Genomic DNA, 25,990 nt, shown 5'->3' on the forward strand with positions numbered 1-25,990 from the left:
ACTCTTAGGTATTAGAATCCTAAGTTCAATGATCACCATTTTTGCAGAATTTGGAACACCCATATAGGTTTCAAATACTATCTCAATTTACTTACACATCATTAATTATAACTATAGTTTCCTGACACTCAATCCTTGGCTAAGAATAAAATTCCTAGCTCTGATATTATTATAAAGACAATAATTACATTGGACTTCGCAGATGGCTCAGCAGTAAAGAATTTACTGCAGGAGACCCAGGTTTGATCCCTGGGTCGGGAAGATCCCCTGGAAGACGAAATAGCAACCTACTCCAGTATTCTAGCCTGGGAAATCCCACGGACAGAGGAGCCTGGTGGGCTACAGTCCACGGGGTAGCAGAGTCAGACACAGCTGAGCAACTGAGCACAATGTTTATATACTGATAGAGCACCGAGGGACAGATGATGTGATCCTGTTCTCTAGCCCCAGATGCCATCCAGCTGTGTCTGGGGACAAAGTCACATGCCATTGGCTAGAATGTAATGCATATTATGTAACCAATCAATCACCTTCTCCTCCTGTGAATTCTTGCATTTACACAATATACTTCTACAAATTGCTTGCAATTTAAGTTTTTACAAATTGAATCTTATTTCACATTGATCTCCATTAAAATTTCAGAGCTACTTTATCTTTACAAATGATATTCAATTGAAAGTGGCCGGAAACTCTTTAAATTTCTATGCTTTCCCTCTACTCTGTCAAACAAATCACTAGCAACCAATGCAAAGAGCCATTCAGTGCTGTATTCAAAGGTGCACAAAAGTGACTCCTAATGCATGATTAATTGCCAATAAATGGCTGAGAAATATTTAAGAGTCTCTTAATTTTTATACTTGCCTTTGACTCCATAGACAGAAACCACTTATTTTCAAGATACATAGTTTATGTTTAGAGCTTCATTTATAGTATTTGGATACAAAAACTACTTGGCTTAGTTTTTCAGATTGGAGAATCTTCAGCATGAAGTTGGCAACTGAAGTTGTGTGAATGGATGTGAGATGGCCCAGGGAGGTGCAGAGAAGAATGAGAACTGAAAGTGGCTCATAACAGAACCATCAGAAATCTCAGCATTTAACGAGTGGATGCAATAGGAGGTATCAAAGGAGCCTGAAAAAGAGCAGCCAGAGAGATGAGGGGAAAGATGGAACAAGACGTCGATAATGTTAATGTTACTAAGAGACCAAAAAAGACAGAGTGAAAAGTGTCCACTGGATTAGAATTAATAAATTCATCATCAACTTTGACCAGAATCAGAGGAGAGGTGGAGTACATTCCAACAGATTGAGAAATAAATGGGGGCTAAAAAGAAATAAATATAAGGAGGTCTACACCATTGTTTTAAGAAACTATAGAAGGAAAAATAATAAAAAATTATATTTTTAGGCTTCACCTAAATGCCTTGAGCTGAATTATGATGCTATGTATAGCTTTGTTTTTATAGAGGCTAACATAAAAGCATCCTTAAACATTTCTATAGCTTGTAAAAAGTAAATGGCTTTCATCTTATTATCTATACACTTATTATTCATGTTATTTTACAAATACTTATTGAATACTTGCTATTTACAGGGAACTATGCTATTACCCACTGTTCCCTACATTAAAATTCCCTAAAAAATCTCCAAGGAAGACTAGGAGTCTCCAGACAAACTCTGTATCACTTTATTGGGTAAAAATAAAAACTCAATATGAAAAACACAGGCTTTGGAGTCAGAGTGTGTGTGCACTCAGTTACTCAGTTCGACTCTTTGTGACCCCACAGGTTATAGCCCACCAGGCTCCTCTGTCCATGGGATTTTCCTTACAAGAACACTGGAGTGGCTTGCCATTTCCTCTATCGGGGATTCCCAACCCTGGGATCAAACCCAAGTCTCCTGCATCTCCTGCAATGGTAGGCAGATTCTTTACCAGTGAGCCACCTGGGAAGCCTTGGAGTCAGAGAGTCCTGGTCAAATCCTGGCTTTGCCATTCTTGGATCTGTATAAAGATAATAATGCCCACTGAGAAGGTCTGTGTGAAGATAAAGGGCAAGATGGGTGAACAGTGGCCATTAGGATGGTCTGCAGCCAGTGAGCTCAATGTGTGCTTTGTTCCCTTCTGCATTTTTTCATTCTCCTTCTGATTCATTTACCTTGAAAGTGAAAGTTAGTCACTCAGTTGTTTCTGACTCTCTGTGACCCCATGGACTCTAGCCCACCAGCCTCCTCTGTTCATGGGATTTCCCAGGTAAGAATACTGGAGTGTGTTGCCATTTCCTTCTCCAGAGGATCTTCCCCACCCAGAGATTGAACCTGGGTCTCCCGCATTGCCGGCAAACTCTTTACGAACTTAGCCAAAGTCTAGTTAATGTCCAATAGCAATAATCAAATTGGTCCAGGAACTGGTATCTTTCTCTCACACACTTCTCTCTCTCTCTCTATATATATACACACACACATATACACACACACACAATATGTATACATGTGTATGGATCTAATTTATTTTATAAATACATAATTTTGTAAGTCACTTAAAATCACTTAGGGTATAAATTCTTAGTGTTATATATGACTATTCTGCTATTTATTGATCTTCTAGGTGATTTTTCACACATTTTTATCAAGGCTGCTAAAAGGAACTCCTACCTAATGCACTATGTAACAATATTGCATTGATCAATTCTTGTAGTTCTTTTAAAGTTAGTTAGGTGGGCCAAAACTGGTAAGGTGCTATCTGTGATTTTAGATTATTAGATGATAAATGCTCTGTTAAATCTGGGACTTCCCTGGTATCTCAGTAGGTAAAGAATCTGCCTGCAAAGCAGGAGACCCACGTTTGATCCCTGGGTTGGGATCTAGAATAGAACATTCCAGCCTCTTCCATGCCTATGATTTCAGCAGGGCTCAAGGAGTCTCTGGGTGGAGAGAAGAGCTCTGTAAATGAAGCCGTGTGATTCAATACATGCTCCAGCAAACAATGATTTACCATTAAGTACTCCAGTGTTTCAGAGTTCCCTCAAGAGGCAGAAAGGAGAAACGGCCCGGAGTTTACAGATTGTGGAGCCAAGTGCTCTGGGTTCAGATCTTCTGTCTGACACGCACAGCTCTGTGACCTTTGTTGAGTTCCTTACCCTTTCCATGCCACAGTTTCCTCAGCTGCAAAACAGGATGGCCACTGTGTGGGGTTGTCGTGAGATTTAAACGAACATATGTCTTAGAACAGTTCCTGATACATAGTACATAACCAGTAAATGTTTGTTTGCTACAATTATTGTTATAATAAAATATTAATATGAAACCTATATCCTAAATGTTTCTTTTCAGAGATTCTTTCCCATAAGCTTCTTAAAATATAATCATAAGAAGAAAGGTAAAAGAGATGACTTTCCTTTAAGCCCTGTTAAGCCATTCTGGGTCAACTCTGAACACGGCTCACAGGGCTTATTGCAACTGACTCTATGATGTTGAATCTGATGTGTTCAAGTCCTGGGCATCGTGAATGAGAATTCTGGTTGTGCTGTTGGTGGGGGTGGGGTGGGTAGTGGAGGTGGTATTTATAGCAAAGAAAGGTCAGCAAAGATCAGAAAATGTCAGTAAATAAATTGGGGTCTTCTACAACCTTAAATCAGATGTCAGGGAAGTCTCTGCTGATGCAGTTGCTTCGGCCTGAAAACCACCAGTTGAAACTAGATTCTTACATCAACCATGTGTCTGCAGCTTTTATGTGCTGGAGGCAATTATTTGGTAGTTGCTCCTCTGACAAGGAGTCCTCATTCCAGAATGACTGTGTAGGATAACCAGTTTTCATCCTCACTCATCAGGCAGTGTCCCGGAGCACTTAGAAAAATCAATACATACGCAAAATCAAAATGCTCTTAAGCAAACTAACACGGTTGTTTAAACTGGCCCACGAGTTAAATTGGGTGTAGACAGTATCATTTTCCTTCATGTACAGGAAATGAGTTGTCTCTGCTGCACAGAGACTGATAGAACCTGACTGCTATGCTTTCACACCTGCCAGGCACCTGCCAGTGTGGTCCTGGTCACGATGAGGAACGGACCAAAAGTGTGACTTGCCGGTACTGCTTCTTAAAACTGACCGTGACTGTGTCTTCCTTCCAATACTAAACGTTCCATAACGTCAGGAGTCATATCTGTCTTTCCTGCGAGTGCGTTCTCAGCATTGCCTCAACATAGTGAGCACTTCATAGACATGGATGGACAGATGGATGAATGGATGGAGTCGGCCCCAGATCAAGGACATGGGTTTCCCTGGTAGCTCAGCTGGTAAAAAAAAAAAAAAAAAAGAATGCAGGAGACCCCAGTTCAATTCTTGGGTCGGGAAGATCTGCTAGAGAAGGGATAGGCTACCTACTCCAGTATTCTTGGGCTTCCCTGGTGGCTCAGTTGGTAAGAATTCACCTGCCATGAAGGACACCTGGATTCAATCCCTGGGTTGGGAAGATTCCCTGGAGAAGGGAATGGCTGCCCACTCCAGTATTCTGGCCTGGAGAATTCCAAGGACTGTATACTCCATGGGGTTGCAAAGAGTCAGACATAACTGAGTGACTTGCACTTATCAATGACACTGAAGAAGAAAGTCTGGCTGCCTGTCTTTCTAATAGAAACAACCCTATGGTCCTCACATGCTTCCCAATAGAAGACTTTGGAAACATCTGTTGAGCTGGAGGCAATTTACATTTAAGGGTTCCTCTAGCCCAGAGGTTCTTCAGAAATTAAATTTCTAAATATAAACCAAGCCTGTCCATTTATATTAACAGGTTCTTCATCATCTGTGGGAAAGGTGGTTATTTTATTTTTAGGAGAACTAAAATAAGATTCCATCTAAATCTTTTTAAAGAGTTTGGCACAATCTAACCCAAGAATTCCCAGATTCACCAGTATCTTTGTCAGTCTGACTCTATACCCACAGCCTCACTCATTGTGCTGTGTTCCCTAAGGAAAGGCATATGATCAGAGCTGGTGCTTATTATCTCCTGCTCCCATGTAAGTTTCATGCAAGGCTTTTGTTTACTTCATTTCTCACCAAGAATGGTGCCTGGTACGTCCACAGGTACTCAAGTACTCAATAAACACTAGTAGAATGCAGAAATGAATAAAAACTCTTTGGGAGGGGTTGTTTTTACATTTTGCTATCTCCTTAAATGATGGTAATCCATAAAACACTTTGTGTTATGGGATTTTGTTGGCTATTATGTTCATAAAACTAATATAATTATTGTGCTCATTACTAGTCTGTGCCCAGCATTTGCTGTAGCAAGCCTTTGGGGGAGGGATGTTTTTGAAGTTGCCTGTTGAAGCAAATATCCGCACTGGGTTCTCCATGGTTAAAAGTCGTAGACTTCTGTTTCAGAAGGTTCATTCCAAAAGTCATTTGATGATTCTTTTTTCCATTTCTGACCTTTAGAAAAGAAACCATTTGCTCCCAGACCAGCCAGGGAGGGCTCTTCCTCTTTCCTCCAGAGGGGGCTCAAAGCCCACATTTCCTTGACTTATCCTTGGGGTAGTTCTGATGAGAGATGTCTTTAGATACTGTGCACATTTATCGTTAATTAACTGATGAATCTTTGATTTTTTTTTAGAAAAATAGATATTTGTCACAATCATATTTTCAAGGTAATTAAATCAATAATGTTCTTATACTTGAACAATATGTTCTTATTAGGCTGTCAACAAATGACAATTCAACAATTCAATTTTAATCCTGCTCTACATTTCCCCAGAATAAAAATATGGCTAAGTCAAACAACTTTACCCACTTATTGGATGCTCAAAACTTCTTAAATAAAGCAACTGTGACTATATAAGTGCGTTAATACAGCGAATTCTCTATCAGGACACAGTCGTCCATTTTACTAGGAAATAGTTTTCCATCTTCTGAATTTTAATAACTCCCTTTCATTTTATTTTAAAAATAATTTCCCATTATATATTCTTTACATCCACGTCTTATGCCCTTACAAAGCTGTAAGCTCCTGGAGGGTACAGCCAGTATCTTATCCCAATACCTAGTCTCCATGTGGCAAGGGTGTTAGGAACATTTGTAGATGAAAGAATGAATGCACATGTGGACCCAAAAGTGAGTATGTGAGAGTGTGATGCTTCTCACTAACTCTGCTCCCAGACACCTGGCACAGTTTCCTTATCCAAAACGCCATTCTTCAAAGAGTCAAAAGCCAACAGAACACCTGATCCCTAAGGGCTCTCCCTAGGCAAAAATGCTTCTGTAACCACTCTGACAGAGAAGGTAATGGCACCCCACTCCAGTACTCTTGCCTGGAAAATCCCATGGATGGAGGAGCCTGGTAGGCTGCAGTCCATGGGGTCGCTAGGAGTCGGACACGACTGAGCAACTTCACTTTCACTTTACACTTTCATGCATTGGAAAAGGAAATGGCAACCCACTCCAGTGTTCTTGCCTGGAGAATCCCAGGGATGGGGGAGCCTGGTGGGCTGCCGTCTATGGGGTTGCACAGTCCGACACAACTGAAGCGACTTAGCATCAGCAGCAGCAGCAACCACTCTGACATTTTGACTTACTATTAAAAGCATCTAAAACCTTACTCTACCCTTAGAAGGCTCATTAGTACCTTTTCCACTATCATGAATTTGGGACATTATACCTTTAGTAAAAGTGGGCTTACCAGGTGGAGCTAGTAATAAAGAACCCGCCTGCCAATGCAGGAGACATAAGAGACACAGGTTCGATCCCTGGTCAGGAAGATCCCCAGGAGGAGGGCATGGCAACCCACTCCAGTATTCTTGCCTGGAGAATCCCCATGGACAGAGGAGCCTGGCAGGCTACAGTCCAGAGGGTTGCAAAGAGTTGGACATGACTGAGTGACTAAGCACACACACACACATTAGTAATCACTGCCTATTTTGAAAATTCAAAAACGATTTTGTTCTAATTGTGCAATATGAAGATAAATTCATAACACCCACACACTTTCATGCTTCTGTGTATAAATAGAAACTTAAGCCAATTCCTATCTAAAATGCCCTCCCCTCCCTGCCACCTCACTACTCATCCTTCTAGACCCAGCTCTAATGCCTGGCACTCCTTTCCTACCACCCAAAGGAGAATTTATCCTTTTCTTCCATATGTTCTGATAATATTTTGTCAGTAGAGCTATTTTGTGGCTTATCATAGTGTATTACACTAGAATTAATTTGTGTTTTAAGCACATCTCTCCTTAATACACTTTTGAATCCCCCAAACTTACAAACTGCTTGTAACATATTAGGTGCTTGATAAATGTTTGTGCACCAAATATCTGCTTCCTGCCCTGAATCTGACCTGCAGGTCTATATTTTAAAATTAGATATACATATCATAAACTGCTGATTTTTTATCAAAACTCCTGCAGCTGCTGCTGCTAAGTTGCTTCAGTCGTGTCTGACTCTGTGTGACCCCATAGATGGCAGCCCACCAGGTTCCCCCGTCCCTGGGACTCTCCAGGCAAAAACACTGGAGTGGGTTGCCATTTCCTTCTCCAATGCATGAAAGTGAAAAGTGAAAGTGAAGTTGCTCAGTCGTGTCCGACTCTTAGTGACCCCATGGACTGCAGCCCACCAGGTTCCTCCGTCCATGGGATTTTCCAGGCAAGAGTACTGGAGTGGGGTGCCATTGCCTTCTCCATCAAAACTCCTAGTAGAGTTTTAAACACAAATACAAGAGTTTGAAATTTGGACAGATTTAGTCATTGTTGCCAAAAGCTAAATGCTGGGCACTGTTTTTTCCTGTCACCATTTATATATTTAACCCTCTTCCTATCTCAAGTGCTGCACTATAAAATTCTTGCCCACATTTAGTAATCAAAATACCAAGGGAGAAAGCTCCCTACCCCGCACCCATGGTGGGGTGGGGAGCAAAGCCAGCAGCCTTGGAGAGCAGCCAGAGACCTTTAAAGAGCCATCAGCCCAGCTCCCCCTCCCCACTCTCCACTCGCCAGCTTTTAGTCCTCAGTATCCAGGGACAGTCTGGCAACTGGAACTTTGTGTTCAGCTGACGAGCATGTGCAAATGACAGTTTTGGCTGTCAAGGAGCTTATTACCTAAGCGAGGAGCTTACATATTTATGAGCTGACAGCTCAGATTTGTGGCTTTGCAGTATTCCTCAATTTCCCTCTAGAATAGCCAATAGGTGTAGGGAGGCCTGCAGGCTCATTACTTCACCCTACATCTCCAGCCCAGCACCAAGATGCAGCCAGTGGCTCATTTGTGGAGACATCGAGGGTCAGCGGAAAGTGAAAAATGAGCTTGCACAACTCCTGGGCTGGACCTGAAGAGGTGAAGGTGAATAATAGACCCACAGTGCACTGAGTCTAATGGCAAAGGCAGCTGCAGTGGGGCTTTTCCACAGATATATGTATGTGTGTGTGTGTGTGTGTGTGTACACACATAGTATGAATATATACATCTCTGTAGAGTTGTCTGTTAACAAAGCACACTCATGGACATGATCTCGTCACCTCTAGCTATCTTATGGCTCTGCATCAGGACTGGTCGTTAAGAATAACTATTTCTGTTAAACATGCTTTCTTTTCTTCCTGCCAAAAAAAAAAATTCTGAAGAAGAAACAGACCTAACACTAAGGCAGAGCTGCTTCATGTTGGGCCAGAGTTCAAGCACTGCTATGGGAAACTGTAACCTTCGGCGAGAGGGCTCAAGAAATACAGCAAAGTCCAGCCGGTAAGGCTGGAATCCAAACTCAAGTTTGTCAGGCTCCAAAGTCCCTACTCCTTCCTTGCCTGAGGTGCCTCAGTGATGAAGCTGATGAAATAAGTGATGTGGATTTTTCATGCTGAGGGCCCTTTTCTTCCTCTCTCTCCCCGCCTCTGCTCTGAGAACCCCTCCTGCATCCTCTCTGGTGGGGACCTGCCACCACCCGCTACTCATGCCCAGGAGAGTGAAGCCACACTGGGCTGCCCCCAGGGGCCAGGGGCTTTCAGAGCCTTATCTCTCCCTGTGGAATGAGAAGCCTGGTTGCTCACAGTCTCAAACATCAGAGCCTCTGGCCCACATAAAGCCCGTCCTGTTTCTAGACAAAGAATGGGTCCCGTACTACGAGGACAGTACAAAAAAGAACACTGTTTTGTGTCACTAAAACTTAGGAATCCTAGGATCTGAGAGACCAACTTGAAACACTGGTACTCAAGGTACACTGTGCCTCCCACAAACCTAAAGCCGAATGCCATCTCTACTCATCAAAGCCTTTCACATACATTCTTTCATTTTTTTTTTCTTCACTCAAGACCAGCCATGGAGGCAGCAGGACCCTTCACTCATCCTTTCACTTGCGCATCCACTCTGCAAGTGTTTATCAAGCAGCGACCTGGTCTCGACACCAAACGAGGAGCTTCAGGCAGCAGCGTCCCTCTCCAGGCAATGACAGGGCTGCAAGGGGGTGGAGGGGGGTGAAGCCTCGTCCACGGGTGCCTGGGAACTGCACAGAGTCGGGGGTCCTGACCTGGCACAAGGGATTAGGGCAGATCTCATAGAAGAAGAGAAGAAAGGAATTAGCCAAGAGTAGGCGGGGAGGACGGCGGCTGCCTGAAGCAGCATGAATTGAGGTGTGGTGAGCAACGGAGCAACCTGTTTAGGGACAGGGAAGAGTGTCAGTAGGGCCAGAGTGATGGGAAGGGGTGATAACGTCCTCGAGTTTACACAGCGATTACTAACAGAGCTGGAATGAAAACACCCAGGTCTTGACTCTTACCCACTTCTCTTTATGTTCTATCATACTGTCTTCCTCAACATCCCCATCACTTAGGTCATGGGAACTCTATTGAAAACGTCTGACCGACAGGCCCACAGCTGACAGCAAAACGTGAGGACAGCATCCTCTCAAGGACGTGACCAGACGCCACGCTAAGTACCACGTGTCTTCATTTAATTCTCGCAAAACCTGATGAGATAAGTTGTGCATGCATTTTACTGGTGCAAAGAACAGAAGTTTAGAGAAGCTGAGCAATTTACCGGCCAAGGGCTCACATGTACAGAGTAACTGTGGGTTCTACTGAAGGCAGATGTAAACTAAGAGTGGGTCTTCCGAGGACTCGGAAGGCAGCGAGAGAAGGCAGCTCCTTCCTGGCACCAGGAAAGCTTGCAGAGACAGCTTTCACCAGACAGCTTTCTTTACCACATTTATTACCAGACACATTTCTCCCCTGCAGTCTCTCCCAGGCCTTGGGTGGGCAGGGGAGGTTAAGGATGGGCACGGTATATGAAGGGGTCATGGTTCTGCAGCGAAACGCACCACAGAGGTGAACACCCCCTGCGGTACAGGCGAGACGGGAGAGGAGCAAGTTCCCGAAGAGAAGCATCAGGTATAAAGCTAAGTCTTAATCAGTGCATTAGCTAAGTCTTAAGACATTAAGACAGTGCAAGAGCTAAGTCTTAATCAGTGCAAGAGCACAAACCAGATCCAGGAGAAGAGCGATGAGGACCCTAACAGAAGTTTTTTCCCGTAGTGACGGTGAGGAGGTGGTTTTAGAATCTTCCTTAGCTTCCACTTGTAAAGCAGAAGCCGTGGCCATGGAAGATGGGGACCTAGAGTTAGAGAATGGGGGAGCCGAGCAGAGAGAGAGGACAGACAGTGTGTCCTCAGCAAAGCTTTGCAGCAGAACCCCAGGGCCACAGTGAAGGCTCAGCTCCATCTGCAAGGTAGGGATCAGTTCAAGCTGATCTTAGCCATCTGGCGTTATCAATTTAGACCTTCTGGGCACTTAACAGAACTTTGCCTGACTCCTCAGAGACAACAGCTCCTTTCCTTTCTCTTCTTTCACCTTGACTTCCAGGTTTTTTGTTTTGTTTTGTTTTTAATTGCTCAGCAGTTTTACTGATGCCAATCAGCCGCCTCTCTCAAAGACTCTTTGCAGGTGTCAGCGTTACTAGCCCCCTTGCTCACTCACCACTATAAAGCTCTCTCCACCCGCCCCGAAAACCCTGCCCTCGGCAGCAGGTCCTTTTAACAGGATACAGGTGAGATTCAAGGGGGACACTTCTGAGGCGCAGAGAGCCTGGACTGGCAGAGAGGAGGAAGGCAGGAGGGGGACATGGGGATGGGACAGAGCTGCTGGCCCTAAGGGAACAGAAACACAGAAGATGGTTTCTTATTGGCTTTTCTGTTTCTGGAGAAATTGCCCCTCCTTTGCTCAAAATCTAAAAGCAGTGGGAAAGAATCGATCTCTACAAGCCCAGGAAGGCAGTGATCAGTGTCTGCTTTAACAGGAAACTAAAACTAAGGATGAGAACTGGAATTGGGGTAAGAGAGCTATTCCATTTCGAGTCTGACCTTGCTTTTCAATGATTTTCCTTTTCCCTTCAGGTTTTGCTTTAGGTTTTTTCAGTCTCCCCCTACCCCAAACCTCTTCCAGATGCACAAGCCTGCCAGAATCCTTATAAACAAGAAACCCAAACAAAACAGCACCAGATCGAAAGCATTTCCCCTGTGATACTACCCCTTCATGTGCTGAGGCACTCACGTGACGCTGCCAACATGTGTTTTCTGTCTCAGATTTCCCTTGATAACAAAGGACACATTTTAAAAGGCGTGGCCCTAGGTATATGTGGCCAGCAGGAATCCGAGAAGAGTGGGAGGATTTCCTTTGGTTTTAGGCTGATCCCCTCAGGTGCCCAGTACTGCAGCCCTTGAGGCTGCAAAATGCCCGTCAATAAAGTTAGCAACACTCTGGGTCAGGTTTACAAGATATGATCTCATTCAATGGCTCATAGAACTGATTTAATATTCAGGAATCAACTGAGCTCATTCAATTCCAAATTTGGCAGCCTTGTGTGTTGCATTACAGTACTTCCTCTGTCCAGAGCTGGGCAGGGCATGCTAAAGGGAATCTTTAGAAAGGTCTTTCATGAGGTTCCAAGACTCAGAGGCAGGACGGGCGCTGGGAGACAGGCAGGGGCAGGGGCTACAGTGTGGATGTGATGGATGAGAAAGGCAAAAGATCACTCAGAAAAGCTCTTTACAGTGTCCCTGGTAGAAACCCCTCTTCCAAATAACTAAGCAAGTTTTAAGCCAGACATATTTGTAATAACACTACTGTATAGACTCCAAGAGAAAAAGTTTCAACTGGTCATAAAAATGTTAGCAATCTGTTTTGATGTTCTTACCTAAGTGGTTTATGATCTTAAAAGTTTCCTTTAAAATGCTGTTTTCTTAAATCAAGAAAGTTTAAGTTACTCTTTCTATACAAAACTAGCCTCATTACAAATCCTGAAGAAAAAGCAAATCATCTTCTTTAATTTCCATTTCTAATCTTCTAGAGAGCTGTTACTCTGTCCTGTGAAATGGATGGGTTTTGGTCTTAAACTTACTTGTTGTTCCCACCTTCCCACCCCAAATACTGGGAGTTAAGTGCTTAAATCAAGCCCTGGCACAGAAAAATGGAATATCTTCTGACTGGCATTGACTGGCAGTGAGTGCCTTTCAAATTGCCAATGTCATACAGCCACAGGGTGACCAGACATTACGTTCCAGACTGGGAGGGGTTCTGTCTCAAGAAAAGCTGAAATGGAAGGTAAATACAGTCAACAATTAACATTAGGGGGGAAAAAAATCCATCTCACATTTATGTAGCCAGAAAGAAGCTATTCTGAGAGCCACAGGCTAACTTCATTTTTATGATCCTGTGAAGACAGCACATGTCAATTTCGTCTTTGATTCTAAAATGAGCCAATGTCAATTTTTTTAGCACCTCTGAACAAGTCTGATTATAGCAATGATTGTCAGTTCAAATCCCTGGTTCATTTATTTCCCATTTTAGCCTCACCCTCTGGGGGATGTTTGTAGATTCTCTGTGGGCAGTTTGTGTGTCTCACTTGATATAGCTGACGTATTCTGCAAGTCGACTGAACAAGAAGAAAGCTCATATAAGCTGGACCCTCCTAACTCCTAACTTCTCTATACTTGATACATTTTATTCTTCACTTTTCTCAAAAGGAAATTCACCGGAAAAGCTAAAGCAAAAAAGAAAAGAGCAACTAAGACAGACCATCTAACTACAGGAATATAACTGTTACTTACACTGCTTTCCAATCCATCATCATTGATAAATCATGGCTAAATAATCAAGTGCAGAATCCATTTCTTCATATCTGTTAATAAATAGCTTCTCTCAAATGTCTCTCGCAGATCGGGGGCCATCTCAGGAGGAAGTAAGAGAGTGCGAAGGTGAAGGAGGAAAGGCTGGGAAATTCTAAAATCCATGGGGGTCTGGGAATTCTCAGAGCAGACCCCGGTGAAACATTCCTGTGATTCCAGCCTTTGGCTAAACCAGGATCCCAGCCTCTCTGAGTGTCCAGCCACCTTCCTGGTCCAGCTTAACCCCTGCTCCAACATTGCATTTCCCTCCAAGAACACTGCATTGATGGACGAGGAACCCACGGGATCCTGCCAATCCACACACACAAGCACGCTTCTCAGGGCAAGCCGCTCCAGTTTCTCTCTTGTCTGCTATCTCAGAGAGAGGGAGGGAGGGAGGGAAGAGCAGAGGCAGGGAGGGAGGGGGAGAGAGAGAGAGAGGGAGGAAAGACAGGAGCTTTACAAAAAGAGAGCAGCACAGAGAGAAACACTTGCTAGAACTCCCATTAACCCGCAGTAGCTGAGGAATTTTCTGAGCACAGCAGCTGCAAAACACTCTCAAAATCAAGTGTTTAAAATCTTTAATTATACATCCATATACACATTTGATGCAGACAAAGCCGGGAGAACCAAGGTTCTGGGTCTGCAAGTGTGACTGTGCAAGTAAACACTTGTAGACAAACAGATGCAAGCATGCGTCCCCACGAGAATCATATTTCCATGCATATATTTCAGTGAAAATGTCTAGTCTCACAGTTTACATGTCTTGAAACTATTCAAATATTCTCAGTGATGGAAGTGCAAATCAGACCAACAGTACTCTTTGCCTCTGATGGCATCCCTGAGCACACCTTCCCCAGATTTTTAGGGGGGGTTTCTGTTTCTTTTTTCCTGCTTCGGGAAAGAAGCCCCCAAAAGGAAGAGGACAGGAGGCGAGGCAGGGGTTTTCAGCTTGACTGTCAACTTCGTGTGGTGGTTCCTTTGTTTGGGGGCACTCTGCAGACAGAGTCCAGACACACTGTGCCTCAGGCGGGGAGCGGCACGGAGCAGGGGCGTGACACACACGTGGGGCTCTGCAGACAGCCAGGGACAGGAGGAGACGTATGAGGAGGAAGAAGCAATAGCAAGCGGGGAGCTGAAGCAGGCGGTAGACGAGAGGAAGGGGCAGCCTGAAGGTGGACGCACAAGACCATCTCCAACCACTTCGTGAATTTCTCTACAAACCTCCCCTCTCCACTCAAGAAATCCCTTCGCCATGTTTCTCCAAGAGTCCCAATCACCTGCATTAGAAATACCTGGTGACAATGTTAAAATGCAGATCCTGGGACTCTATCCTGAAGGTTCCAATTGAGCAGCTGGGGACCAGAATCTACCTTTTTTAAAATTAATTTTTGTTGGCGTATAGTATACTTTGGCCACCTGATGCAAACGGCTGACTCATTGGAAAAGACCTTGATGCTGGCAAAAACTGAAGGCAGAAAGAGAAGAGGCAACAGAGGAGGAGATGGTTGGATGGCATCACTGATTCGATGGACATGAACTTGGGCAAACTCTGGGAGATGATGAGGGACAGGGAAGCCTGGCGTGCTGCAGGCCATGGAGTTGTGAAGAGTTGGACACGACTTGGCCACTGAACAACGACAACAACGTAGTCGCTTTACAATGTATTACTTTCAGCTGCACGGCAAAGCGTAGTGTAAGTATATGTATAGCTGATTCACTTTGCTATTCAGTAGAAAGTAACACAATATTGTAAAGCAACACCCCAGTGTATAAGTAGAGTTCCCTGTGCTATACAGTATGTCCTCAAAACAAATATCATATATTAATGCATACCTGCAGAATCTGCATCCTAACAAGCCAACAGTTGATCCTGATGCGGACCAGACTTATTGAGGATTCATTTCCTCATCAGTGTAGAGTGAGTACATGAGTCAATGGAAAAGTGAACGAAATGAGAAGAGGTCCGGATGGGAGACCTGTGAGAACACGAACACTGATGGAGGGCTAGGGACAAAGGAAACGGATAGTGTGCAGCGGGAGTGGTGAGAGGGGACCCAGGAGAGAGCGGTGCCAGGGAAACAAAATGTGAGCCAGGAGAAGGAGCGACTTGCTTCCTTTCCAGATGCCCCATGCTTTTCACAGCTCTGCGACTACACACGCTGTTGCCTTTGCCAAGAATTCGCTTCATCCACAGACCAACCATCCCTTCAAACCCGGTCTGCATCTCATCCTTTCTCTCTTGCCCAGCTGCTGCTGCTAAGTCGCTTCAGTCGTGTCTGACTCTGTGCGACCCCATAGATGGCAGCCCACCAGGCTCTCCTGTCCCTGGGATTCTCCAGGCAAGAACACTGGAGTGGGTTGCCATTTCCTTCTCCAATGCATGAAAGTGAAAAGTGAAAGTGAAGTCATGTCTGACCCTTCGAGACCCCATGGATTGCAGCCTACCAGGCTTCTCCGTCCATGGGAGTTTCCAGGCAAGAGTACTAGAGTGGGGTGCCATCACCTTCTCCGCTCTTGCCCAGAGGTAGGTAATAATCCCATCACATTTTGTTTATACTTCTTACTGTAAGTACCTTCATATCTTGACGTTATGCATCAGCTTCTTTCTTAGTAGATGATGGTGAGTTGTTTTATGGAAACCAATGATCTCTCAATCATTATATACATCCCTAACTTTTGGATACAAAGTAGGTACCCAATAAATGTGCATTCATTAAATGGCTAAACATATCATAAGAGTATTTCTTAACCTGGGTGGTTGTTACACAGATGTTTGTTCTATTGGTCTTTAAACTGAGCATCTATCCACATTTCACATATTATTTTGTATGCAAGATACACTTAACGATAACATTTTTAAATGAGTCGTAACAGCTGGGATTTGGTCCAAAAGTTAGGTCTTAATGAATAATAAAGAGAAAAAATTGCAAAGAGCTAACCTAAAACAAAAGTTAATAGGAGGGGGAAAAAAAAAAAAAACCCAAAGAAAGCACCAGAGTGAGTGAACCCAGTAGAATAAGCAATAGAGTGGAGGTGGGTTTTGATAAACTGATGGCTTTGGGGCTCAGAAAGGTGTCACACTTGTAAGCAGTGGTGGCAAAGGGGTGTTCTTACAGAGATGGGTTACACGAAGTGGGAACAGAGCTTGCACTAAGTCTCCTCGAGAAGGACCACTTAAATTAACAGAGAACAAAATCTCTCATTTACTTGACTTAAAAGGTTTGGAGGAATTATAAATTGAAAGTTAGGAATTATAATAATAATTAATGAATGAATGGATATATGAATGAATACATGGTTGGATGAATGGATGGATGGATGAATGGATGGATGGATGGATGGATGGGGTGCTAAGGCAAAAGGGCCCACAACAACTCTGGGTAACATCACTATCTAAGGGGCATTTTAAATGCTGTTTAATAGTTTTTAAAGTGTTTCATTTGGTAACAAGATCCCATGTATAGCTGAGGAATCATAGATCAGAAAAGTTAAATGACTTGCTCTTAGTACACAACTAATAACTTCTAGAGGGAGATCTAGAACCCAAACCTTTCCACAGGTAATCTGCTGCATTTCCCATTATACTGAATTAAGCCCCAACAGGTGAATGTGATCATTAAACTTGGTAAACAGAAATGGAAATGAAAATTACTCCCAAGACTCCATCTTGAAGCACAGTGGAGAAGCTATCTTGAGGACTGGTCTATCTGTCAAAACATCTGTTCAGCAAGCATCATATTCAGTATTACAGAGTTGGGACTCTCTAACCAGAAGTTTGAGACGGCCTGGCAGATGGTTGGGAAAGCTGCCGTCACCACTTGCCTCTTCACTATCTCTTAGTTCACCAGAAGGCTAGTGACCATGGCTACTGGACATGGAGATGTGTTCTCTAGATCTTTCTTCAAGGGAGGTCTTGTTGCCCTAGCTGTGGGCAGTTAGCCTCTAGCTGTCAGCTCTTTTAGGATTTGCCTAGCTGCAGAATGCTGCTTTACCCAAATGCATGGCCTTCTCTGGGTCACCCACATTCCATGGTTGATGGGGGTTCAAGGACCCAGCCATCAAGTCCAGTACAGGTCATCATGATGGCCATTTATGCTCCAGAGCTCCCCTGTGGTGTTGACTGAGGTTTTGTTTGGCAGCTTGACATTTTCCTCCATATAGTCCTGCATCCTCCTCCTCATTTCCACAGCCTTTAATCTCTAATAAGCATCCTGCATGGGCACACCCATCTCCATGTTGGCCTCCCAGAGACCCCAACCTGCAAGGCCAGAGGGGGAAGCAGCGCTGTCCTTGTGCTCCGTTTGGGCTTTACTCCCAGTGGTCTTTACGTACTCTCCTTTAGTGATGTCAAAGCTTCAAGGCAGTGACAGCTGACTCTTATGCCCTCACAAAAATGTCAAGCAACTGATTTTATCTCCAGGTCTCAGTTCCCTTATCTAGAGGAAACCAGAGGCTGTGGACCCTGGAGCCACCTGAGTGGCATAAGGCAAGTCAGAGCCCCTTCACCCAAAGCTGGTGGTGGTGGTCTTCCATTTCTAAGTTGTGTCCGACTCTTTGGTACTGCATGGGCTGTAGCCCGCCAGGCCCCTTTGTTCATGGGATTTCCCAGGCAAGAATACTGGAGTGGGTTACCATGTCCCTCTCCAGGAGATCTTTCTGACCCAAGGATCAAACCCACATTCCTGGACTGGCAGGCAGATCCTTTGCCACTGAGCCACCTGGGAAGCCTTTAATCAGAGTAACTCTGCTTTTATGTTTTATATGTTGAGGATTTTATTTAAAATTGGAGCTTCACAGTTACACATATTTTTGAAAAACACTGGTTCAGCTGATCCCACAGATAGCTCCCATTTGTAACATTCTATGATGCTTTGATTATCCTCTGAGACAACCAAATAAGTAGGATAATAATGTGTGTGTGTGTGTGTGTGTGTGTGTGTTAGGGCTTCCCTAGTGGCTCAGCAGGTAAAGAATCTGCCTGCAATGCAGGAGACCCTGGTTTGATTCCTGGGTTGGGAAGATCTGCTGGAGAAAGGATGGGTAGCCTATCTGCTCAGTCATGTCTGACTGTTTGCAACCCCATGGACTGTAGCCTGCCAGGCTCCTCTGTCCACAGAGTACTCCAGAAAAGAAACTGGAGTGGGTAGATATTCACTTCTCGAGGGGATCTTCCTGACCCAGGAATCAAACCCACGTGTCCCTCACTGGAGGTAGATTCCTTACCATATGAGCCACCAGGGAATCCCAACAACATGGTACCTAAGATGCTCCAGTGATTTGGAAAAACAAATCAACACACATATAAAGCCAAGATATAGATTGAGAGACAGACACCAAATAAGTCTGAATTCTAGTTTACTGGACAGATCGGGAACTATAAAGTGGTGATGGAATAAAGAGTTTCCCCAGGGATTTGGAAAATGTATTAGTTTATGGGGCTATCAGAAGGATTTAAGACAGCAAAGTAAAGGAAACAGCTTTCATTTAAGTGCACCAGATTCCCTGCCTGTAGTGTGCAGGCATCTCCTCCTTCTGAGCCCCAAACACAATAAGTCAAATGTGTGACGAAGGCCATCTTGGAGGACTCAAGAAATTAGGCCCCACTGTTTCTGCAGTAGGCCTGAGAGAGTGATTTCCTTATTCCCTCTTATAAGGTAATACCATTCCAATGAAAATAACTGAAAAGAAAAGGAAATCTAAGCTGTTAAAACTCTAGTGACATATTCTGTATAAAAATGTATATGTTCACATGCCAGGAAGAGGGTTTAATGGTTATCAAATCATTATAAACTATGCGGGGAGGGGGGTGGAAACAAGCCTAAAAAGAGAATTATACCTAAATTACCTGTGAATTTCCCTGTGGGAAATACCAAACATATGAAAATCCTTAATCATTCAAAGACACTCATGCTAATATGAAGCATATGCATTCTGGAAATGTGATGAAGTGATGGTTAAAAAGTAAGTTATGTTCCTGGACATGCTGTGCCACAAAATCTACACCTTTTCTGAATGTTTTTATTTGGTTATTATTTTCAAGATCCCTGTTATTCATATTTGGAAAAGAAAGTGACATACAAATCAAGGGACATTATAATATATGATGAGAGTTGTACATAGAGCCTTGTGTACAGTCCTCTCCACATTCAAAACTTCAATTGCCCACAAGTGTGGATCCTGAGTCTGCTAATGAGAAAACTCTACCTCACTATTTGGGCTTCCCTGGTGACCCAGCAGTAAAGAATCTGCACACAATGTGGGTCCAATCCCTGGGTCGGGTAGATCCCCTCTCATAGGCTCAGACACGACCATGCTTGCCTGGCAACCCATTCCAGGATTCTTGCCTGGAGAATCCCACAGACAGAGGAGCCTGATGGGCTACAGTCCATAGGGTCACAAAGAGTCAGACCCGACCGAAACAACATAGTATGCATGCACATCTTACCATGTGGAGCAGTCAGGCAGGTAGGCGTGGGTATAGCTTTTTCTTTTTTAAACAATACTATGAGTTATTGCTTAATTTCCCAAGGTTAAAACATTATGCAGTTCACCCTTCAGTAGGAAGTTAAGGATTGGCTCATTTAAGATATTTAAATTTTACAATTTCTTTTGTAGCCTCCTGTAGTCTTTTGTGCTCCATGTTTTCCAAGCCCCCTCATCATGAGATGGGGACAGCCCAGACCACAGGTATAATTTCAACTGAGGAGAGGAGGGAGGGGAAGAGCAGAGAGAAAGGAAGGGAGAGGGCAGTGCACAGGGAGGCAGATGGGGAGTTGGAGAGGAAGCCCTAGCACCAGCCGTCTGTGCCCAGAAGAGCAGAGAAGCCACGGTGGGCAGAAGCTCCCCAAAAGACCAGGCTCAGGGCCTCCTGTCTCCCCATGGGTTAAGCCCTGCCTTCTTGGCCTGTCCTCACCAGCCATGCTCAGACAGTGTGCAGACGGGACGGGACAGCTCTGAAAGCTTGAATATTGCTATTTTATTAAGGAACCTCTAGGGATAGAAGGGAGAAGGCAATAGCAACCCACTCCAGTACTCTTGCCTGGAGAGTCCCGTGGACGGAGAAGCCTGGAGGGCTGCAGTCCATGGGGTTGCTGAGGGTCAGACACGACTGAGCGACTTCACTTTCACTTTTCACTTTTATGCATTGGAGAAGGAAATGGCAACCCATTCCAGTGTTCTTGCCTGGAGAATCCCAGGGACAGGGAAGCCTGGTGGGCTGCCGTCTATGGGGTCGCCCAGAGTCGAATATGACTGAAGTGACTTAGCAGCAGCAGCAGCAGCAGGGATAGAAGAAAATGACCAGAGCAGGGCCAGGTTCCTTTCCCTGGGAAGCTCTTATACCGGCTGCATTTGGCCACTCAGGAGAGGACCACTGGCAATCCTCTGTAGAAAACCTTTGGACACATCTCTGGCGAATGCGTGGGGTGGGCCCAGGTAGAGTCACATGATGTCAAATCCCACAGTATAACAGCTGAATCGGCCTAGGAAAACTACAAGAGCTGTACAGAAGAGCTGTGCTGTGCTCAGTCACATCCAACTCTTTTGCAACCCCATGGTCTGTAGCCTGCCAGGCTCCTCTGTCCATGGGATTTTCTGGGCAAGAATATTGCAGGTTGCCATTTCCTCCTCTAGGGGATCTTCCTGACCCAGGGATCGAACTCTCATCTCTTGTGGCTCCTTCACTGGCAGGCAGATTCTTTTACTACTGAGCCATCTGGAAAGCCATAGGAGAAGAGATCGATGTTCAAACCTTCACAAGGCAAGACAGCCACCTTGCAGCAAACCCAAGAGTAAAGCTCCCCAGTCCTCACTCCAAATCCACCCATCCATCCAGGGGTTGAAGCAGCCCTATCACCAGGGAGCCTTCTCTCCTGGACAATGATTGCTCTGCAGATAAGTGGGGCTCTGAGGCTTTGATCTTCAGTTTGGTGGACTTAAGAGAGGATTTTCATCCCTCAAAAGAACTGAGGAATTCTCTCCATAGAATGGATTTGAGAACAGAGATCTTTTGTTGAAAATAGTCAGAACATCAAACATTTTTTAAAATGAAAGGTCAAATACCTCTGATATTTAGTTAGATCTGTGTGGGGGGAAAGGAAGTGCTTTCAAGAATGTAGGTGCTGAATTTGGGAAAAGCCAGTATCTTAAAAATTCACTCGACATGTGGTATATATGGGGTGGTCAGCACCACCCAAAGAGAGCATGCAAATTTTGGCACCTTACAAAAATTAAAATCTAATTCATACCATACACAGCCAAATAGTCATGAAAGCTGTGTGTTAATTAGATATACGCATGAGGGAAAATGATACATGAAAATCTAGATGTAATGTTTAAAAGACAAATTAGAATAATGCATATGTAGTTTGAAAAGAGCTTAGCATGAAGTTCTTTTCCAATTAATACAGATAGGTTTTCAGGGAGACCTCCCTGAGGACAAGGAAGGATTTGGTACCAAAAGATGCTTACTCCTTGGAAGGAAAGTTATGACCAACCTAGACAGCATATTGAAAAGCAGAGACATTACTTTGCCAACAAAGGTTCGTCTAGTCAAGGATATGGTTTTTCCTGTGGTCATATATGGATGTGAGAGTTGGACTGTGAAGAAGGCTGAGTGTCGAAGAATTGATGCCTTTGAACTGTGGTGTTGGAGAAGACTCTTGAGAGTCCCTTGGACTGCAAGGAGATCCAACCAGTCCATTCCTGAAGGAGATCAGCCCTGGGATTTCTTTGGAAGGAATGATGCTGAAACTCCAGTACTTTGGCCACCTCATGTGAAGAGTTGACTCATTGGAAAAGACTCTGATGCTGGGAGGGATTGGGGGCAGGAGGAGAAGGGGACGACAGAGGATGAGATGGCTGGATGGTATCACTGACTCGATGGATGTTTGTCTGGGTGAACTCCAGGAGTTGGTGATGGACAGGGAGGCCTGGCGTGCTGCGATTCATGGGGTAGCAAAGAGTCGGACGTGACTGAGCAACTGAACTGAACTGAACGTCCTGTGTTCTTTCCTCCCTCTGTCATTTCACTTCTCTTTCCTTATCCAGAGGCATTTCTGCATGCTCAGGTTATGTGTCACTTCAGTCGTGCCCGACTCTGCAACCCTATGGACTGTAGCTTGCCAGGGTCCTCTGTCCATGGGATTCAATAGTCAAGAATACTGGAGTGGGTTGCCAAGCCCCACTACAGGGAATCTTCCTGACTTAGGGATCGAACCCATGTCTTCACTGGCAGAGAGTTTCTTTACCACTAGCGCCACCTGGGAAACCCAAATGTCTATAATCATAACTACTATTTTCATTCATTCACTCATTCAATTAAACAAGTATGCACAAAGGGCCTGGAACAAGACCGACCCAGTTTTGATCTTCTGCAGTCCAACATAAACTAAGCTCATGGTTTCCAGAATAATTTTTGCTCCTTCTTTTTAAACATAACAGCCCTATACTCTACCTTGTTCTCGAAAAAAATGTAAGAAAGTACATGTTTTATCTAGTTTTTTATTAACTTTAACATCTCTTGTTGGAAGAAATCATCCTATAGTGACCTTTCATATCAAGTATAAAACAATATTATAAAACAATAGACAAAATGACCTTCTTATGAGGAAAGCAAAATGCAGTTATCTGTCCTGGGTCTGGAGTTCTTCTCCTCTGAAGTGCATGCTACCTTAGTTGGATCCTCAATGGTTAGATGCTCGGAGGACTGTATCGAGGTACAGCTGGCATCCTATGCACGTGCAGGGCAGCAGCTACCAAAATATCAGGGAAACACAATGTGTGTGTGATGAAGCAATTGCTCGTTCTAAAGAGAGAATTGTAGCTGGGCCAAATTTAGCAAAAGGCTCAACAATCCTCCATTTGTGCATTGGTAAAGGAACAGCATTATTTTGGACTGCTAGATGCCTCTAAATATCTGGCTAGTCTTAGGAAAAAAAGACAATCGTTGATACTTCAGTTCACAAAATCTAATTCTGATATGAATTCTAACTCCTAGCGCAGTATGGCAATTATCCTCTCTTTAAAAAGTTCTCTATAGATAAATATGAATCGCCACAAAATCTTTGTATGCTAAAGCAGGATTATCACCTCATTTTAGATGCCAGAAAAAGAAGAAATTTACTCCACTTGCATTTATAAAATCATAAAACAAGTGATGAAGAACTCTAGCATCAAACTAATCTAGGTTCAAATCTCTCAGTACAGCTAAAAACAAGCAACCCCCACAACAGATACTGAACAGCACTTGCCATGTGCCAGGCCCTGTCAAGGGCTTTATGTGTGTCCGTGTATTTAATCCTCATCACAACAGCTATGTACCTACCATGCAGGTGGCTCAGTGGTAAAGAATCTGACTGCCAATGCAGGAGACACAGGAGACTCAGGTTCCGTTTCTGGGTTGGGAAGATCCTCTGGAGGAGGAAATGGCAACCCACTCCAGGATTCTTGCCTGGAAGATTCCATGGACAGAGCAGCCTGGCGGGCTGCAGTCTATGGGGTCACAAAGAGTCAGGTGCAACTGAGGGACTGAGCACGCACACATGCAGAGCTCTGTGTAGTACATAACATTATTGTCTGTATTCCACAAATGTGGAAATGGAAACATAAATAAGCTAAAAGCTTTTCTCCAGGTCACACAGCTAAGTGGCAAAGCCAAGATGCAGACACACTCGATGTGGTTTTAGAGTCCCCTCCATCAAACATTGCACTAGATTGCTTTGTATAAATTATTGAAATCCTCTAAGCTACTGTTTTATCTGTGAATAACGGTACTGACCTCAAGGATTGCCAGGATGTCTAAGATAAAGCAACTAAAAGTGCCTGGCAGGCACATCACATATGCCTAGTCTCTATTTTAATTGTTGGGCAGTGCCCAATCCCTCCTCAACACCTTGCCTCCAGTGGGCTAAGTAGTTCATTCTTCCTCTAGGAATATCTATAAGTGATCTGACATTGCCTGCCGTCCTTTCTGGGCTCTGGAGATATGAAATCACAAAGTCCTAGGCTGGATGTAAAGATTCCTCTTCAGTCATCAAGGGGAGGAGGTGGCATTTCAGCTCCAGAAAGAAAGAAGCCCAAGCTGTTGAAGGAAATGAATTTCACCTTTATCCTCACCCTGACTTTTGTGTAAGACTGTTGTTCAGTCGCTCAGTCGTGTCCAACTTTTTCAGACCTCAAGGACTACAGCATGCCAGGCTTCCTGTCCTTCACCTTCTCCCAGAATTTGCTCAGACTCATATCCATCAAGTCGGTGATGCCATCCAACTATCTCATCCTCTGTTGTCCCCTTCTCCTCCTGCCTTTAATCTTTCCCAGCATCAGGGTCTTTTCCAATAAGTCAGTTCTTCACATCAGGTGGCCAAAATATTGGAGTTTCAGCATCAGCCCTTCCAATGAATATTCAGGGTTGATTTCCTTTAGGATTGACTGCTTTGATCTCCTTAAGATACAAATCAATTAATTCATCCCATTCTTATTCAGCATCTTGCCATCCTGAGGTCCCTTCCCAACTCTTCAGAATTCCCTCTCTAATTCAACTTGGCTTTTCAAGTTGGCCAGGAGCCAGCCCTCGCCTGTGTGAAGTCTGAATGCTACGTAAGCTACCTTGTCTTGGATGTTCTTCTGAGAGTTTGGGAGTTTTTGACAAGTTACTGGCAAAAGAAGAAGACGCTCCTGCCAATTTGCTTCAGGCACCGAGCATGTTCACAGGTATCATACCAGGTGTTATTAATATGTTATTTACAAGAAACCCAGTGTTCAACCTATTGTTGGGGTTATAGAGTGTTACAGTTTTTGTACTTAGGAAAGCAATGTATTTTTTCCAACTCAGAAAGCTTAGAATGTGTGAAGAACTCAGTCCTCAAATGTGAGATATATTTATGGCAAGAGAGTCTTAGCTAGGAATCAGGATGTGGACCAAATGATCAATACTCTTTCTTCAAGTCAAATAATCACTTTAGAAAGCTGAAGACTGGGACAAATGTCACTCTCAGGGCTGAGCTGGTCAGGCTCACAGGTGTAAGGTCAGCACCCTGGGGAAATGCCCTACTTTCTCAGTTCCCCAAAGTAAACCTCATACAACTTCATCCTAAGGAATTTCAGAACTGGAAGGAATGTTTCTGAATGTTCTGCTCTGGGGCTTAGAGAATGGATGTCTAAGACATGTAGTCCCCCAAACTGCCATATTCTTAGCAAGAGGGGGAGCCATCTATCTACAGTCTACTTAATGGCGTGCAGCCACCCAGGCGGAAACAGCATTGAAAAATCAAACAGGGGAAATAGTGATGTTCCTGCCGTGGCTAAGCCTCGGCAGAATCTTGAGGGAGGGAGAATTCCTTCAAGGAAAATGGCCTGGTCACACATTCCACACTGCTTACCTGGTGTGCATTATGGACTCCATGCTTTACCGGGCATCAGACCAACCAGCCTGAACACCAAGAGCAAAACCCCAACAAAACAAGGCTTCTGCCCAGTCTTCCATTCCCGCAGGCCCAGGACATCAACTGGTTAATCTGAAAGCCATATGTACTAACAAGCTATTTCCAAGAAACATGTGCTTTCTGAAGCAATGCTATCGTCTCTGCCTCCGGGGGTCATGGATTTATTTGTCAGTAAATTATAGAAAATCTGTGAGTGGAAACTTTTTGGATTACAAAAATTATACCACTGACAGTTACCTATTTATCTATGAGTCAGGCATGTACCCCCAGCTAATTTAGCCAGCTTAGCTTGTCCAAAGAAAATAAAATCAGAAAACAATCTCTATTATTCTTAGTTCCCATGGAATATGGCAAGAAAAAGTCAGTATGAAGAAGGGATTGTATCTTCATCTGACTTTACTTCTAAATTCACTGTGCAG

General features: G+C 44.1%; 1 protein-coding gene across 2 annotated transcripts in view; it reads right to left on the bottom strand.

Moving 5' to 3' along the window:
• The window catches only part of KIF26B (kinesin family member 26B), a 525,171-nt gene that overhangs the window by 169,834 nt on the left and 329,347 nt on the right, over window positions 1–25,990 (bottom strand). The window contains exon 1 of one of the 2 annotated variants that reach the window (XM_024976713.2): window positions 13,072–13,468. The exons of the other annotated variant lie outside the window; for it this stretch is intronic. Coding sequence (XP_024832481.1) covers window positions 13,072–13,094 — 23 coding nt within the window. The 5' untranslated portion in view covers window positions 13,095–13,468. Of the gene's footprint in view, window positions 1–13,071; window positions 13,469–25,990 lie in introns of those variants that run through there. 2 annotated transcript variants of the gene reach the window in all.

Source organism: Bos taurus, chromosome 16 (genome assembly GCF_002263795.3).
Source record: "Bos taurus isolate L1 Dominette 01449 registration number 42190680 breed Hereford chromosome 16, ARS-UCD2.0, whole genome shotgun sequence".
NCBI lineage: Eukaryota > Metazoa > Chordata > Mammalia > Artiodactyla > Bovidae > Bos > Bos taurus.